Source organism: Electrophorus electricus, chromosome 3, assembly GCF_041902795.1.
Source record: "Electrophorus electricus isolate QZ-2024a chromosome 3, ASM4190279v1, whole genome shotgun sequence".
NCBI lineage: Eukaryota > Metazoa > Chordata > Actinopteri > Gymnotiformes > Gymnotidae > Electrophorus > Electrophorus electricus.
In genome coordinates, this window is record NC_137499.1 from 41065825 (window position 1) to 41082622 (window position 16798).

General features: G+C 39.6%; 1 protein-coding gene across 3 annotated transcripts; it reads left to right on the top strand.

Annotated features, from left to right (window-relative positions):
* The first annotated feature begins 2291 nt into the window (after nt 1-2291).
* LOC113568567 (polyserase-2-like) lies at nt 2292-12751 on the top strand. 3 transcript variants are annotated; one of them, XM_035524469.2, is made up of 9 exons: nt 2297-2426; nt 4455-4650; nt 4872-5140; nt 5945-6087; nt 6181-6463; nt 6725-6896; nt 7020-7273; nt 7480-7577; nt 8108-12751. In XM_035524469.2, exons 1-9 carry the CDS (start codon nt 2372-2374, stop codon nt 8492-8494), a joined length of 1857 nt encoding a protein of 618 aa, XP_035380362.1. In that variant the 5' UTR covers nt 2297-2371; the 3' UTR covers nt 8495-12751. The 3 variants fall into 3 exon arrangements, with proteins under 3 accessions (XP_081567747.1, XP_035380362.1, XP_081567748.1); XM_081711621.1 differs by lacking the exon at nt 4455-4650 and having other exon boundaries at nt 2292-2426; XM_081711622.1 differs by lacking the exon at nt 2297-2426 and having other exon boundaries at nt 4542-4657.
* The last annotated feature ends 4047 nt before the right edge of the window (nt 12752-16798 follow it).

The window sequence follows — 16798 nt, forward strand, 5'->3', positions numbered from 1 at the left end:
TATGAGATTGATGCCATTTGATCAATAGTCTGGCATTACATTCCATCCATTAGCACCTTGAGATTTTCATTTAAATGAAAGGTACATTATACAAAACATGCATTATTATTGTTGTTGTTACATCCATGTCATCCTGTCAGCCACACAGATTGTCCACCCTGCTTGATCCTTGTTGTCCTAAAGGGGGAGGCACGTCATTCTTCTACTGTTTGGATAGTCAAGAGTTGCAAAAGTTTCTTCATTGTCTATAAAAGACAGCCGAATCCTCAACCCCCAACTGACAGTTCCACAGTTTTGCTCTATCAAAGTTCCCGATGCTTCAGGTTAGAGGAAAACCTCTGGTGGGCATCGAGGACTGGGGTGAGAAACACTGGTTTAAAGAGAGGTTGATTGCCCCATTGGCCAATCAGGTCGTCCGTGTTGTAACGATGCATCATCTCTGCAGCCCACTGGTTTTCTTATAGTGTGCCTTTGTGTGGGTAACCTTATAAAACTAATCTTAAAACACCACAGCATGAAGAACAAACTTGTAATGTCACAAGGACATAACCTATTAAAAATGTATGAAGTGTTGTGTGAATTTATAACCAAAAGGTAAATTAATTCAAGATGGACTTGTTTACTTTTGAGGCTTGTGTTATTGTAAAGTGACAGAAACCGACCAGACGCTCATGAAAACAGACATACAGCGCTTTTATTAAGCAAGGAGTTAGTCAAGATCGTTGTCAACAGACAAGATCAGAACCGTAATGGGAGCCAATAACCTACATAGGGGGAGAGGCAGAGACAAAGTCCTATAACTTCTCAATTAGATTTTCACTAGAATTTGTACTGATTTACATTTATGTTTTAATGTAAGTGTTACATATTCATCTTGACATTTACATTATCTGAACCTGGGAGTTTGTATGTTGACTAAACATTACAGTGGCACATTCTTTAAAGGTCAGTAGTACCGTAACACGGAGTTCAGCAGTCCTCCTTACTGGAGTCTGTGTAGGCTGGTTGTGTAAAGTAAAACACGCACCTGTGTGTCTTGAGTGCATTTTTTAACAGATTTTAGATTATAATTTCAGAAATAATAAAAGATAAAAGACTAAATGTATTTGTAATGAGTCCCTAGACTATATCATTTCTTAAACTCTACAGCAGAATGTGCTTGTAATTGTTATGTCATACTTCTAGTCAAAGTCAGAGGATGCTTCCTCATACCATCTTATGGAGTCTCTTTTCCATTGTCCTCCTGCTGTCAGCTTGTTTGATACGACCCTGTCTCGGCTGGGAGGATGTAACATAGGGTTTGAGTGTAAGAACATTAATAATGAATAATGGAAGGTAAACCAGACAAACAGGTTGACGGCAAACGTCAAATGTATTTACAAGTTTAGATGTTCAGATACAGAAATATACAAGAAACTGGTGCAATAGCTTCAGGTGTGGCCCAGGCCAACACAAACAAAACCACACTAGTAACACAACTGACTAAGCTAACAAAAAGAAACATACAATAACTACATTGTTCAATTACATTTTCACATGATGTCACATCATTATAGGACCGCTCACCAGGAAGGCAATAGAAGGCTTTCTTCCACTGGCTGCCACTTAATTTTACCAGGTTTGTTTAGCCCAAATGTAGTAGTTGTTCAATTAGACACAGTAGAAAATGTTATACATTAAGTAAAATACATTGTAAATTTCTTAATTATAAGTTTCTAATTCACAAAAAGGAGTACATTATATTTATCTTGAACCACACTTCATTCACAACTTCTTTCTTTCAAGATAACCTTTATATTTTGTTTGACTTGCTTTTAAAAGTACTTGACCTATTAATAGTCTGTCACTTTTAATGAACAGCAGGACTGTAACGTGTGTCCAGACCCAACTGTACATGAGGAGCGAGGCAGGACAGAGGGTCTGAACACCTCCCTCTGTAACTGGGAGACCCCAGTCAGGCCAGATCAGGAGCAGTGTCTCCAGCACCACCACACTGAGCACTGGGGTGCACTGTCAGCAGTTCTGTTAGTTTGCCTGCTACCAGTTTTGATGTAACCTATATACTTACATCATTTACCTCTGCTTTGGTTCAAAGTAAAGCCAGCATAACACTTATTTATTTAATAATAAATGAGGAAATATCATGTTAAAAGAGATAATTCAGATATTCCCAAAAACATTGAAATAAAAAAAAAATCCATGTATAACAGGTTGGAATTGTGGTATACAAACAGATGACAGATCAGTCCAGGAAGGACAGAGAGAGGGAGAGAGGTGTGTCTTAGGTACTGATTAGAGCAAGAGGAGTATACGCAGGTATATGTAAGGAAGTTGTGATGTGAGGGATGGTGTTACCTCAGTCAAAGTGACGATGGTGATGTTTGGGACACTCTGTGTGGGGTTTCTACTCAGCTTCTTACCCAAAGGTAAGTTTATAAACATCACTACTCTTTTGAATGTTTATTTACCTGCTCGCTGAACCAAAGTGGATCTCAAGTGGTCTTATTCTCAGCAACACGTCTAATTTAGTCAAATCCACAAGTAGAAATATTATAATGCCTGAGTGAACTGATCATATTGATGGTCAGTTTGTTCACTTGTCACAGAGACACCATTTAAAGTAGACAGTCTGTATGTAAGAGCATCATTGAGGAAATGTTGAAAAAAACCCAACAATTTGCTGAAAAAAAGGACAATTTCCTAAAAAACTCATTAAAAATGAATAAGTAAAACATTAATGGAACCTATCTCCACTATAGTGTATTTCATAAATTAATCTGGTCAGGAGACCTTTAATTTTGTGATGAAAAATAAATGTAAACTTATTAATCAATCTTATATACACTGTGTGCACTAGACGTTAGGGTGGAGGGAACAGAGTGGAGGGAACAGAGTGGAGGGGTGGGGTTCCATGTGCACTGCTTATTCATTTATTGTAACTTACATCTGTATGTTTATAAAAGTAAAGGAGATGCAACTAATGGTATTTATGTGAATGTACTTCCTATTTCTGGTGCCTGTGTGGTGTCTTATCTCTGTTATCATAACCCAGAGGACGGCCCACATTTCTATCCCACCCCCTGCATGCCATGATGAGGAACCCTGGTTTAAACTAACCGGTTCTGACAGTAACACGTTCTGTAGGTATTTGTGGTCTTCTTAGCACATTTAGTGGTATGATAACAAAGAAAGAGAGAAAGAAGAGTTTCCAGGGTTGCAACAGTGAGTTAGAGCACACATATCTATGGGCAGACTGTATCATCACAGCTCAGCAGAGCAAGCAGGTTCTAACCTTCACTGCAAACAGGAGAGGTAGTTAGAGCAATTTAAAGAGCTTCACGAATTTAAAGTCACATACAGATGGTAACATTAGCTCAATTCTAATTATTGCTCAATATTTATTTTACATTTTTGTGAGCAGGCAGTCATCAAAGCATTTCACTGTTAGTTGTACTGGGTATGACTACATATGTGACAAATAAACTTTGATTTGTTTTGACTAGATTTACTTTTAATATTTTTGTTGCCTACCTTATAAACTTGTTTTATTAGAATTTAGTTGTTAGCTGTTGTGGAATATGTAAATGACCATTGATCCCACACCTATGTTCTGTAACCTAAACGCTAGTACTTATTGTAGGGCATTGTTTGTTATTGCACTTATTTCTGTCGGAGAGAGCTTACATGTGTATTTCAACAGTATGCTAGTTCATCCTCCATCCTACATCCTGCATCCCCCATCCTCCATTGGGCAGTCCATCTTGTAACCAGTCCATACTTTAGTACATTATGTTTAGGCCAAGTAGCCACTTCAATGTAGATGTGAAGGCTCAGATGGTGACCACAGTCCTAAGGGCTCTGAGACATTGCATTCAACCCATATCATTGTCAAAAACCTGACTGAAGTGCCTGGATGACAGCACCAACATCTCAGGCTACCAGAAAACTCTATGACCAGTGACCCCAGGCTCTGCACCTCTTTGTGCAGAAGGCTAACCTAAAGCTTGAATAAATAAGCATGTTTTAGCCTAGGTTTAAACTGGGAGTGAGTCTGAGTCTCAGATTAAAGCTGGAAGACAAGAGATGGCTCTACCCCCGGTTGTAATATTGCTAATTTAGAGATGAAGAGAAACCCTCCATTTTGAGAATATAGTAAGTAAAGGGTGTTATAGTATACAATGAGTTCACTCAGATACTGTGGAGCAGTAATTACAATAATCCAATCTTGATAAGATAAAAGCGTGGAACAACTTCCCTGCATCTGGTGAAGAAAGTGTATGCTTCAGTTAAGAAATATTACGTAAATAGAAAAAGGTTTTAGTGACCTTATCTGTGTGTCAAATATTAGTCAATAGTAACGCTTAGATTTTTTAAATAACGGTTTTGTTATAAAACTTTTGTTGCTGAAAAAACATTAAGATTTAGCAGAATATTAAATGAACTGCTTCTTGCAGCTTTGGCTCAAACCAAAGGCACCTCAGTGTGTGGTGTGGCTAGTTTGAACAACAAGATAGTGGGAGGACAGAATGCTGCTGCAGGTTCTTGGCCTTGGCAAGTCAGCATTCGTCTCACTGCCTATAATTTCCATTTCTGTGGTGGATCCCTCATCAACAGTGGCTGGGTTCTGACAGCGGCACACTGCTTTGTAAGGTACCAAGTAAGACACACATTATGCAGTGCAGCTCACAACACAATAAACAATGAAATAAACATAAACATGACAATGTTTATGACAATCCATAACATAAACTCACCAAACATAGAACACTTTGTGCAGTGCAGCTTACAATCCATAATTCACAAAACATTACTGTAATGTAACCGTAAAACCAGGTGAAGGTGATATAAGAATGTTTCTGTTCATTTTTCAGATATACTGCCTCTCAAGTTACTGTGTATCTGGGTACAGAGACTCTGGAGGGAACCAACATGAATCAGGTGTTCAGATCTGTCACAAGTGTGACCATACACCCCAACTATGATGCAAATACCGTGAACAATGACCTGGCCCTGCTTCAGCTGTCTTCCACAGTGACCTTCACCCCCTACGTCACTCCTATCTGTCTGGCTGCCTCTGGTAGCACCTTCTTCAATGGAACCCTGTCCTGGGTCACTGGCTGGGGGAACATCGGCTATGGAGGTGAGAAACAGTAAAGGTTGTCTAATTAAGCTCCATGTGTAAACTATCAAACTCATCAAACTGAGAGTACTAATGTGGGATCAGAACAGGAGCATCAGTTACATCCTGATGAACAGACACTGATGGACTGATCCTAAATCTTATATCCACATACAGTCCTGTCTGTTATGGAAGTTCACTAATAGGACATTATGAGATGAACAATGAAAAGGAGCATCTCTCACTTTCTTTGCCCATGACAAGCCATAAATATTAAAATAAAACAACTGAGCCTAATATTTACATTATATTACATTACATCAGCATACACTCTTATCCAGAGTGACTTACATATATTTTATCAGTATGATACTGTGTGTGCACCCTGGGCTTTGACCCCATCTTCTTTGTGCAACTTGAACCTGCTACTACCAAGAGATAAATTATATATTACAAATTTAATCTACAGTTGTCAGCTTTATAGTTATATAAAGTTATAGTTATAAGTTTTATACTTATTGTTTATAATTAGTACTTTGGTTTATAAGTGTGTTGGATGAAGTGTGCTACTATTAGCACTAACTGGGTAGAGAGTCTAACCTCTGTGAGAGGCTTCAGGAAGGACTTTAGTCTGATTAGGAAAGACTGTTATAAAAAGCAGGATAAGACTACTTGTGTAAGAGAAGTATTATTTTATTTGCTTTTACACTATGATCCTTCAGTATGACCTGGCAGGGTTTCTAATATTAGTAATTACAGCACATGGAATAAACCACTGCTACCAATTTTCATGATATACAATTTAATGTTTAATGTGTGTTACAGTAAGTCTTCCATCTCCTGGGTACCTACAGGAAGTACAAGTCCCAATTATTGGAAACAGGCAATGTTTCTGCTTATATGGTGGAGGAATCACAGGCAACATGATTTGTGCTGGAGCTTTAGCAGGAGGGAAAGACCCCTGTAATGTAATGTTACCTTATTCTGCTTGATTTTAGTACTTTTTTCTGTTTAACAATGTGTTCATTTGGAGAACATGAAAATCTCTCTGCACTACACAGGGTGATTCTGGAGGTCCACTAGTCATCAAACAAGGTTCTGTTTGGATCCAGGCTGGGATTGTGAGCTTTGGTAAAGCTCAAGGATGTGCTCAGGCAAATTACCCTGGTGCATTCACCAGAGTGTCTCAGTACCAGAACTGGATCAACCAGGTGATCACTAGCAACCAGCCAGGCTTCATCACGTACACGTCTAATGGAACTAATGCAGACCTGAATGTGTCCTGCAGTAACCTGCCTCCTGCCACCACTGTTGTGACCACAACCACCATGACCACCGCTCCAAGTAAGACCGTCCACAACACACAATCAAAACTAAGGCTTTTATCAGTAGCAGTGTGGCATATTTTGCCTGTGGAGTGCAGAGTATATGTAAGATACAACCTGTGGCTGTGGATCCTGTCACTGTTATTGTCACCACTACAAGTACTACAAACATTACCACAACTGCCCACATTACCACTACTGTTGCCACAAGTTCTGCTTCATGGATGAACTACACTCTCCTGTCAGTCTTCAGTTGCCTTCATTTCTTCTCTTTCTGCAGCTGTGGTATGTGGCAATGCCAACCTGAATGACCTTTCGGGAGCGGGCACTGGCTTGGCGTCTGCTGGCATGTGGCCGTGGATGGCAAGTGTTCAGCGTAATGGTACCCATGTCTGCGGAGGAACGCTGATCGCTGCCCAGTTTGTCATGAGCTCTGCTGACTGCTTCTCTGGGTAAAAGTCATGGGCAGATAATACCAAACAATTAACAAACAAATGCCACAGTCAGTGGTCAGGACCACATCAACACACATGGGCAGCAGCTCTGAACTTTGATTGGTCTGCATTTCTCTCCAGCTCCACCAACGCTTCTGACTGGACGGTAATCCTGGGCCGCCTCATGCAGAACGGCAGCAACTCCAATGAGGTGTCCATCAAAGTGGCAAACATCACGTTCAGCAACACTTCACAAAACAACATAGCAGTGCTGCAGCTGACCGTTAAACCAACGCTGTCCAACTACATCCAGCCCATATGTGTGGACCAGGGCAGCAACAACTTTGCTGTGAACACTCAGTGCTGGACAGCTGGCTGGGGCTCAGGAGGAGGAGGTACAGGGTGGGTGTGGGTGTGTGTGCACGCAGGTGTGTGTGTGTGTGTGTGTGTGTGTATGTGTGTGGGTGTGGGTGTGTGCACGCAGGTGTGTGTGTGTGGGAGAGAGAGAGAGAAATAAATAATTTGCATATAATTAGCAATTAACTAACTAGTGTTTGTTCATTAAATAATTTAAGTATCTTTGTTTTCTTTCTTGCTGTAGCTCAACAAACTCTTCAGCAAATCAACACTTCTATCGTGAGCTGTGATAGTGCATCTGCATCTACCAGCATCTGCACACAAGCCTTTCCACTAGAACAGGTCTCTAATTAACATAAACAACATTCTTTTTACTTTAAATCTCTACCAAAGCCAGTTTATATTGAGAGTTTATAAGGAGTTTACTAACAGAGATTAAGCATTGGGACATGTAGGGCTCGCTTTCCAGGAAAACACTAAAGTCAAGATTTCATTGTTGAATTTTGCTTTACAGTAACTAATTACTCTAAATATTCAGGCATATCCAGGACAGGGGATTTGGATGTTCATTAAAATCATGGAAATTGCTCCAACCTCTCTACCCAGAAGAGACATAGATGTTTTTATATCTGGTACCTTGTACACAATGTTCTGATTACAAATCAGTGTCACCCAGCAAATAAAAAACATAATCCTCTACAGGGACCCCAAGATTAGAGAAAAGAAAATAAATACAAAAGGAATAATGCTTATAAAATAAACTGTGCCAGAAAACCAGTTTGGTTATGTAAAGTCATAATCTGTGTGTGGTAATCTGGCCTGTAATTATTATCTCTTACTGACTTTTGTCTCTCGGACTCTCTCCCTCTCAGAGTGAAAGAGGAGGACCTCTGATGTGTAAGGTTGGGGCGTCATGGTTCCAGGCAGCGGTTCTGACTTTGCTCACTAGCACAGCCAATAGCACCAACAGCACCAAATCCAACATCACCAACACCAACAGCACCAACTCCAGCTCCAGCTCCAGCAAAAGCCTGCAGGTGGATGTGGTTAATCAGAAGTCAAGCATAATGACCTTCTCTAAAACCTCAGACTTCACCCCATTCCTGCTTAAGACGGTGGGCTCCCTCCCAAACACCACATCTGCTACGACTACTATGGCCACCACTACCAAGCCCAGTAATGGTGCAGCCCATCTGTTCCTCTCTGTTACATCAGTCATCCTACTCTCACTTCCTGCTATCATCCAAGTGTTGGGTTAAGAGCAAGAGTCTTTCAGCACACATGTGTACACTCAAATTAAAGTCATGAAAATAAAGTATCATCCCTTACTTTTGTTAGTACAAAGCTTAGCTCAGGGACTACAACATCATTATTTATTTTTATATTTGAGTGTTCAAATAAATTTATAACATTTTGAAATATGGTTTGCTTTTGTGTTTAACTTAGCACTAAAATAACTAATGGTCTGAAGACCTTTGTGCTGTGTAGCATAAAATAATCATATAGACTCCATATCATTATCATTAGCATTATAGATGCCTATATATCAGTTGAATGGTTTAAATGAGTTATCAAGTTATGGAGAGTAACTTGGTTTGAAGTCCACAAAAATAACTGGTCTTAGTAGTATTTGTTAAAGACCCTGAATTGAGCTAGAAGTTTAGCAGGGTAAAGTTGAACTCTACATTCTGTTCTTGAAGCCTGTTCTTAATTAACAACAGAATTGGTTGTTACTTTTTCCAGGAATTGTTCACTTTTAACATGCATTCCACATTCCACATTTACTGATGTTTTTGGCTTTATTACAGTGTAAATGTGCCCACGTTTGCTCCAGAAAACATGGATCTATTCCTTTGTACTCTCATAGCCATATGTATTTTTAATAGTGAAAACTGAGGACACTAATTATACATTGTTTACTTTTTAAAGTAACTATTTAAGTTATTATTTAAGTAGCAATTTCAGGCTTTGCACTTTCTATTGAGATATTTAATGACTGCACTTTTATGTACAGATTTAATGAAGCTGTGTAATTTGTGTTCAGATATATATTGTGCACTCATCACACAACTCATATAGCAGATAAATGTTTCTGAAATGACATAATTTTTTATTTTAACCTTTTGTTTACCTGTTTGTTTGTTTGTTTTTGTGTTCTTAGTTCTGCAAATGCAACTGTTTCCCAATTTCTCAGACTCATAAATTGCTCATAATGGCATCTAACTAGTTTGTCAGGAAGGTGGCAGCTGACGAGTGACATGGTCAGAAAACGTGGTAATAAGGTAATGGGGCATTTTACCAGACACACACAGAAAAGGCACTTTATTACACAAAGCTCTGTAATATATAACTGATTATAATAATAAATACACAAAGTGATGTTATAGACAAGGTGTGATGGGCCAGGCAGACTCAGACGCTTGCGGATATAGACTAAGAACTTTATTAATGTTCCAATCGGTGGTAGCAGACTAACTCAGGGTCAAACTCGAAAGAGCAAAGTAAGGGGAAATCCAAATAATAGAGAGATCAAAGTCTGTGTCCAAAGCCAGAAGAGCAATACAAAAACCAGGTAGTAAATACAAAAGGGGGTGAGGCAAAATCCGCAACAAGAAAGACAAAGTCAGGGTTCGGTACACAGGAAGCTAGTCAAAGAAAATAACGCTTTGGTATGCTTAGAAAGTCTAGAGGCAATACTTCCCAATGAATGAGTGCTTGAAACAGTCTTATATACAACAATGCTCTGAACTCACAGGTGAGTTCAGTACTCTGGTGATGACGATATGATAGAACGTCCCTGATTGGTTGAGTTGTTGGCTGGGTGATGAACAGGTGGCTGGGTAGTGTAGTGTAGTAGAGAGTCGGGCAGTATGACAGTACCCCCCTCCATAGAGTCCAGGATGGCCAAGGAATGAGGACGACCACAACGACTCCTTGTCAACACAGCAGATCCTGGTCCAGCGTCAGAATCCTCCGCAGGAAGGTGGCGAGGGCAACCCCGCGTACGAAGAGCAAGCTTGTCCTGGAATTTACATTTACATCACTGTAATCTCAGGAATCTAATGTGGAAGTCTGAAAGGAGGCCGGGATCCAGTACATCACAGCGAGGGACCCAGCTTTGTTCCTCAGGGCCGAATCCCTCCACCAAATACTGCATTGATGTCCCCTTCTCCTGGAGTCCAGAATGCGGTGCACTGCGTATACCGGGGTGCTATCATAATCAATAAGCTCTGGCAGGGTATCATCTGGAGAAACTTCATCCAGCAGACCTGAAATAACAGGCTTAAGAAGAGACACGTGAAAGGACCTTGAGATGTGGAAGTGTGAAGGCAGGTTGAGTTGATATGTGACCTTGTTGATGCACTTGGATACTTCATATGAGCCAATATACTTGCCTAATTTGCGGCAGGACCCCGGCTTACGAAAGTCCCACGTGAAAACTGGTTGGTAGGTCAGGGTGTCCCCTCTGTATCTATCTGCCATTTCTTTGTATCTTTTTAGGGTGAATTTGATACTTTGGTGTGTCTCCTCCCACACCTTCTCACTACGTTGCATCCAATCGTCAACCGCAGGGATATCAGCTGTGTAAGAAGTCCATGGAGCCATGGGTGGTTGGTAATCTAGAATACACTTGAAGGGTGTTAGGCCGGTGGAAGAACTAGTAAGTGAGTTCTGTGCCATTTCAGCCCAAGGTAGGAATTTGGACCAGGCTGATGGATTATTCATGCAAAAGCAAAGTTGGAATTTGTTCAGTTCTTGATTTGTTCTTTAACATTGTCTATTAGACTGCGCGTGATAACCAGGCGTGAGGCTAAAAACTACCCTTATGTGTTCAAAAAAGGAAGACCAAATGTGGGATGTGAATTGAGATCCCCTATTGGATAATATGCCCTCCGGGATGCCAACTATACAGAATACTTGGGTAAATAAACTTTCAGCAGTTTGGAAGTCTGTGGGTAGGCTAGGGTATGCAATGAATTTCACCCCTCTAGAGGATCTATCCAATACAGTAAGGATTGTAGTATTACCTTCGGAACAGGGAAGTCAGTAACGAAATCCAAGGTGATATGAGACCAGGGTCTTTCAGGATGTCATCAATATATGTTATCACAAATTTCCCTATTACTTCTTGAAAGACATCGTTGATAAAGGCCTAAAACCCAGATGGAGCTACACTGAGACCATATGGCATCACTGTGTACTCAGTCATAATTAAAGCAGTCTTCCATTCATCTCCCTTCTTTATACGTATAAGATTGTAAGTACTACGGAGGTCTAATTTGGTAAAGTATTTACCCTCTTGTAATTGTTCTAGGGCCACAGGGATGAGTGGTAATGGGTATGCATATTTCTTGGAAATCTGATTGAGATTTCCATAATCAATGCAGGGGCGAAGGCCACCATCCCTCTTCTTTACAAAGAAGAATCCCAATGCCAGGGGAGAAGTGAAAGGCTGAATGAAGCCCTGCCTCAGTGCCTCATCTATTTATTGTTCCATGGCTCTCTCCTCCTCTTGGGAGAGAGGATATATGTGAGCCTTTGGTAATGCAGCTCCTTCCAAGAGTTCAATAGAATAATCATAGGGATGGTGAAGGAGTAGCAAGGTAGCTTTCTTTTTACTAAATATACTAGCGAGATCCTGATATGCCTGCAGAGGGGAAAAGGCTTGTTCATCAGCAGGACTCTTGATCATTGTGGAACATATTTTCATCATGGGTAGTGTCAAACACTCCTTATGACACTGAGCTGAGTTATCTCCTTTTGGGTCCATGATATGCTTGGGTTATGTTGTTCAAGCCAAGGGAGTCCCAGAATAGCTGGAAAGGACGAGGCATTTAGGACCAGAAATGAGATGAGTTTGAAGTGTAGTGCGCTAGTGGAGTCGGGTGGTATGGCACAATGAACCTAAAAAAGAAAATTAAAGACAGAAAAATGCTACTGAGACCCTTCAGCATGCTTTGTATACTATTATAACTAATTCAAATTGAATTCTTGATATCCTAAATTGAATTCTTACTATTAAAAATGGAATTATTCAATTATTACTAGTAAAAAGTATTTCCCCATTAAAATGAATGGGAAAAGTAGGGAATCATCACTAGTAGAAATTAGATTTTTACTAGTAAAAATGTAATTCTTGATATTAAGAAAAATAGGAATAAAAGCTAAAACGGTTTATCATATTATAATGAATTTCAGATATCTTGATTTGAAGCTCCCGTACACCTTAAGTCTCTCAATTGCAAACATGAGGTCATTCATTCTATTCAAAATGTAATTAGAGGTGTCTTGAATTATGTCTACTCATAAATTACAGATATCTAATGTACATCTGTTCAGATCAATAAATGTTAAAACCGCTTGCCAAAAATGTCATGCATATGTAGCCTAGTATACTTTGTGATATGTTTATGCATAGACTTGTATTAGCCATTTGTTTAAAATTAATGAGGATGTTTATGTTGTATATGCATACCTATGTCTAAATTCTTATGCTATTTACTGCTAAATTCCTGTTAATCAGTAATATACTGTTTGGTTTTCTTGGTAGATTAGTTGCCTTTTTACTTAGCTATGGTGTATTGCTGTCAGTGGATTGAACTGTGTGTGGTTCTAAAAGCAAACACACACACACACACACACACACACACACACACACACACGTGCACATCTTAGCACAAAAACTATAGCTGAACAGCTAAATACCAGTGAGTAACAATATCCATTATTGTGCATCTAAAAACGCAAGATTATACGTCAGTTGCTTGCTGGGAAAAATAAGATAACAAATCTATGGCGAATGCTATATGGTGAAGGCAGTTAGGCTAAGTGCACTGTGGTCTAAGCGTACTGTGAACCAAAGAACATTCAAGAATGACATCTTAGAGTAACTTACTCAGGGATGATACATAGCCCAGCAAACAATGGACATCCCCGGACATTCTCTGATGTATTTTTATAATGTTCACTGTAGAATGTTCCTAAGATGTTGTTGACATTCACTACATGGCCTACTGTGGTCCAAAACATATGTTCACAGGACATTCAGTAACACCCAGTATTGGTCCCACAGTGGACATTTATCATCTCGTAGCATGGTTCAAATAATTTCAACTGGTTCTTTAAAATTACGTTTATATTTAGAAGTAAATGTAGCTAAGGAGATATTTGTGTTTAAAGGTTATTTATAGTTGTTTAAGCTTTAATTGTAAATAACTGTAGCAGTATTTAGGCTTGAATGAGCAAGAGATTTAAAACTCCAACTTATAAAGCAGGCTACCTTCACACTGGGCAAATAGAAGTAAATAAACTGAGTTGGCTTGACAAAGCCTGTTGTAACATCTTGAAATCTGTGGCTATGTTAACTGAATATCACTATATTAGTTCCCAGTAGTTCTAAAAGTACAGCAAATTTAGTTCCATCTTTACAGCTGAAGGCGTTATAAAATCAATGGGTTCCTATGGAAAGATTGAGGGATGAATGAGAGAAGGGCTAGATAGATGACAGCAGTCAGTGTGAAATGCAGTTTGGTGATTGGCATCAGCAGTTAGACCAACACATTCATGTAAGGATCTATTTGTTACCGCTAGTTATTTATTCATTCATAATAACTATATATTAATATCCACTTATTCATTACCTATTTTTCAATTGCACAATATTATGGTGCATATTCACTTTGCACATTCTGCACCTTGCAAACTAAACTCATCTATGCACTCTACTCAACTTTGCTCTCAACTAAACACTGCACTTTACACTCCACCCAATGCTCACAAATGCCAATCCCTATACCCTATATTATTTACATTAGTATATATACATTGTATATGTTGTAACTACAATCCATATTTTTCTCTTGGATAATATAACTACCTTTATACCTTTAGTCTGTCTCTACATTACTCATGTGAGCACAGTCGTCAAAGCATTTCACTGCTAGCTGTATGTGACAAATACATTTTAATTTGATTGAGTTACGTTCTTATACATTAGTCGTAATTAGAAACTTTGATTTAATTGTGATCATCCGCAAATATGTGCCTTCATTGCCATCATTTCTTTGTGACAAAAATATCTTATCAACTTAGATAACGAAATATCTGACATTTAACGTTAGCCAGCTAGCGAAATAAACTTACATGAAGCATCTTAACCATATCTTCCGTGTTCAGTGCTTCAAGATGTGAAATTTAATCATCGCCTATTATTTTTACTTTAGCTAATTACAGGATATCGTTCACATTATTTAATTTGATGTGACAAGACAAACAATATTTTAATACTCAAAGCCTAAGTAGTTTGATGCCAAGTGCTTCAGCGATATTTTTGACAAACTAGCTAGCTAATGAAGTAAGCTAGCCAGCAACCTAACTTAGCTAGCTAGTTTATTTGCTAACATTAGAGAAGTTATCGCTAGCAGAGTAGCCATCTAGCTACTTATGCAAATTAAAAACTTCAGAAATGTCAAATAGAACAGTCAACGTTATTAAAACAGTTAATGACAAAAAAAGATGTCAAGTAAAGCTTAGTATAGACTCCGTCGAGCTGTGTGTGTTCACGGTCAGTATTAGCTGGTAGCAGGAGGGCTCTAGAATTGCCAGTTTGCTGTCCAGAACGATGACTTCATCTCAGCCCTAGAATTCATCCACTCCCTACACCTCCTGGCACCAACAGAGATCTGGATCACCCCTAAGAACTCAGCAACTTCGGCTGCCCTGTCCTCTGCCATTTCATTCACCCATTCTCCGTGGTGGCACAGGTTTACTATTGTGTTGAGAGTGGCGTTTCACTCCACTTTCCTTCTCTACTCTTTCCATCTCCTGTTTTGAATTTCATGCCATTACATGCAGAGAGGCGGTGGAGGAAATCTTTTTTTTTTCTTTTCTCCTCTCTCCTCTGATGAAATTTTTCAACTCTTGACTTCCAGCAATCCGACTACATGTTTGCTGGATCCAATTCCTTCCACTCTGTTCCAGACAATCTCAAGAGATTGCTTCATTTAATCTCTGTCATCAACAACAACTCCTTATCTTCTGGATATGTGCCAACGACATTCAAAACTGCCAGGGTGGTACCAATTCTCAAGAAGGCCACACTTGACGGCTCCAACGTTACCAACTACAGACCAGTATCACTTCTCTCTTTCCTCTCAAAAGCCCTCGAATGAGCAGACAATCAATTGTCTCTTTTCCTCAACCACAACCAGCTGCATGATCCCAATCGGTCTGGCTACAAACCGGCATATTCTACATATGCAGCACTCATAGCAGTGACGGAGAGACTTCATGCTGCCAAACTGTCATCTGTTTTGATTCTTCTAGACCTTTCGGCAGCCTTTGACAGAGTGAACTCCAACATTCTTTTCTCTGTTCTCCAGGCTTGGTGTGACTGGCTGTGCATGGAAATGGTTTCAGTACTAAGTGGAGGGAGGGTCCTATCAGGTGACATGGAGAGGATTCACATCCAAACCATGTAGACTCTCCACTGGTGTTGCACAAGGCTCAGTATTAGGTCCCCTTCTCTTCTCTTTGTATACTCATTCTCTTGGTGATGTAATATCTTCGGATGGTTTCTCCTACCGCTGCTATGCTGATGACACTCAATTATTTCTTTCTTTTCCACCCTCTGACATGCAGGTTTTCAGATGTATCACAATATGCTTGACTGACATTGCATCATGGATGACAGCCCACCACTTGAAGCTGAACCCCAGTAAAACCGAGCTTCTGTACATCCCAGGTACTCCCAACCCTTACCATGATCTCACAGTTTCCTTTGATAACTTCCTGGTATCACCATGCGAAGCTGCCCGTAGCCTCGGCATAACTTTGGACAGCCAGTTGTCGTTCTCAACTCATGTCTCAGATCTAACCCAGTCTTGTTTAATGTTTAATGTCACTCCTGCAGCAATTGCACTAGTGTGTTTATAGATTTATGTTATACAGCAATACTCCAAAAGAGGCTCTTTTTTTCCCCTTTGTATTGTCCTTTCCATTAGCCGTTTATCATCATTCTTTTTCCTTGTTATGGCTTCACAGCCTGCACGGGGTCGTCACAAAAATCTTCAAGTTTCTTTGTTTTCTTTCTTGCTGTAGCTCAACAAACTCTTCAGCAAATCAGCACTTCTGTAGTGAGCTGTGATAGTGCATCTGTGTCTATCAGCATCTGCACAGACGTCTTTCCACTAGAACACGTCTGTACTTAATCTTGTTTTTATTATAAAATCCTACTAAAGCCACTTTATATTGAGATCTCATGAGGAGTTCATATAAAAAAAATTATTAATTCAACAGGCCTGTAAACAACATGCTACAACACAAAAGCAAATTAATGAGGGAGAAATACACCAACATAGCCCTTAATCTGTTAGCCACCAGCATTCTGTCTCCCTCTAGAGGACAAAACAGCACACTAGCTTCCAGTTTACTACCTAACAACTGTGAAAATCAAATCACAAAAATTACAAGGTGCCTCAACCAGCCACGACAAATGGCAAACCACGCCACCTGTTTACCCTAGTTGAGTTGAGTAAACTCAGGAGGGTTCATTAATTAAACAC

Bases quoted from the DNA above. Each gene is read 5' to 3' on its own strand.
- LOC113568567 (XM_035524469.2), top strand. From the start codon at position 2,372: ATGGTGATGTTTGGGACACTCTGTGTGGGGTTTCTACTCAGCTTCTTA. The intron at 2,427-4,454 runs GTAAGTTTATAA...TGCTTCTTGCAG, and splicing joins ACTCAGCTTCTTACCCAAAG to CTTTGGCTCAAACCAAAGGC. The intron at 4,651-4,871 runs GTACCAAGTAAG...TTCATTTTTCAG, and splicing joins GCGGCACACTGCTTTGTAAG to ATATACTGCCTCTCAAGTTA.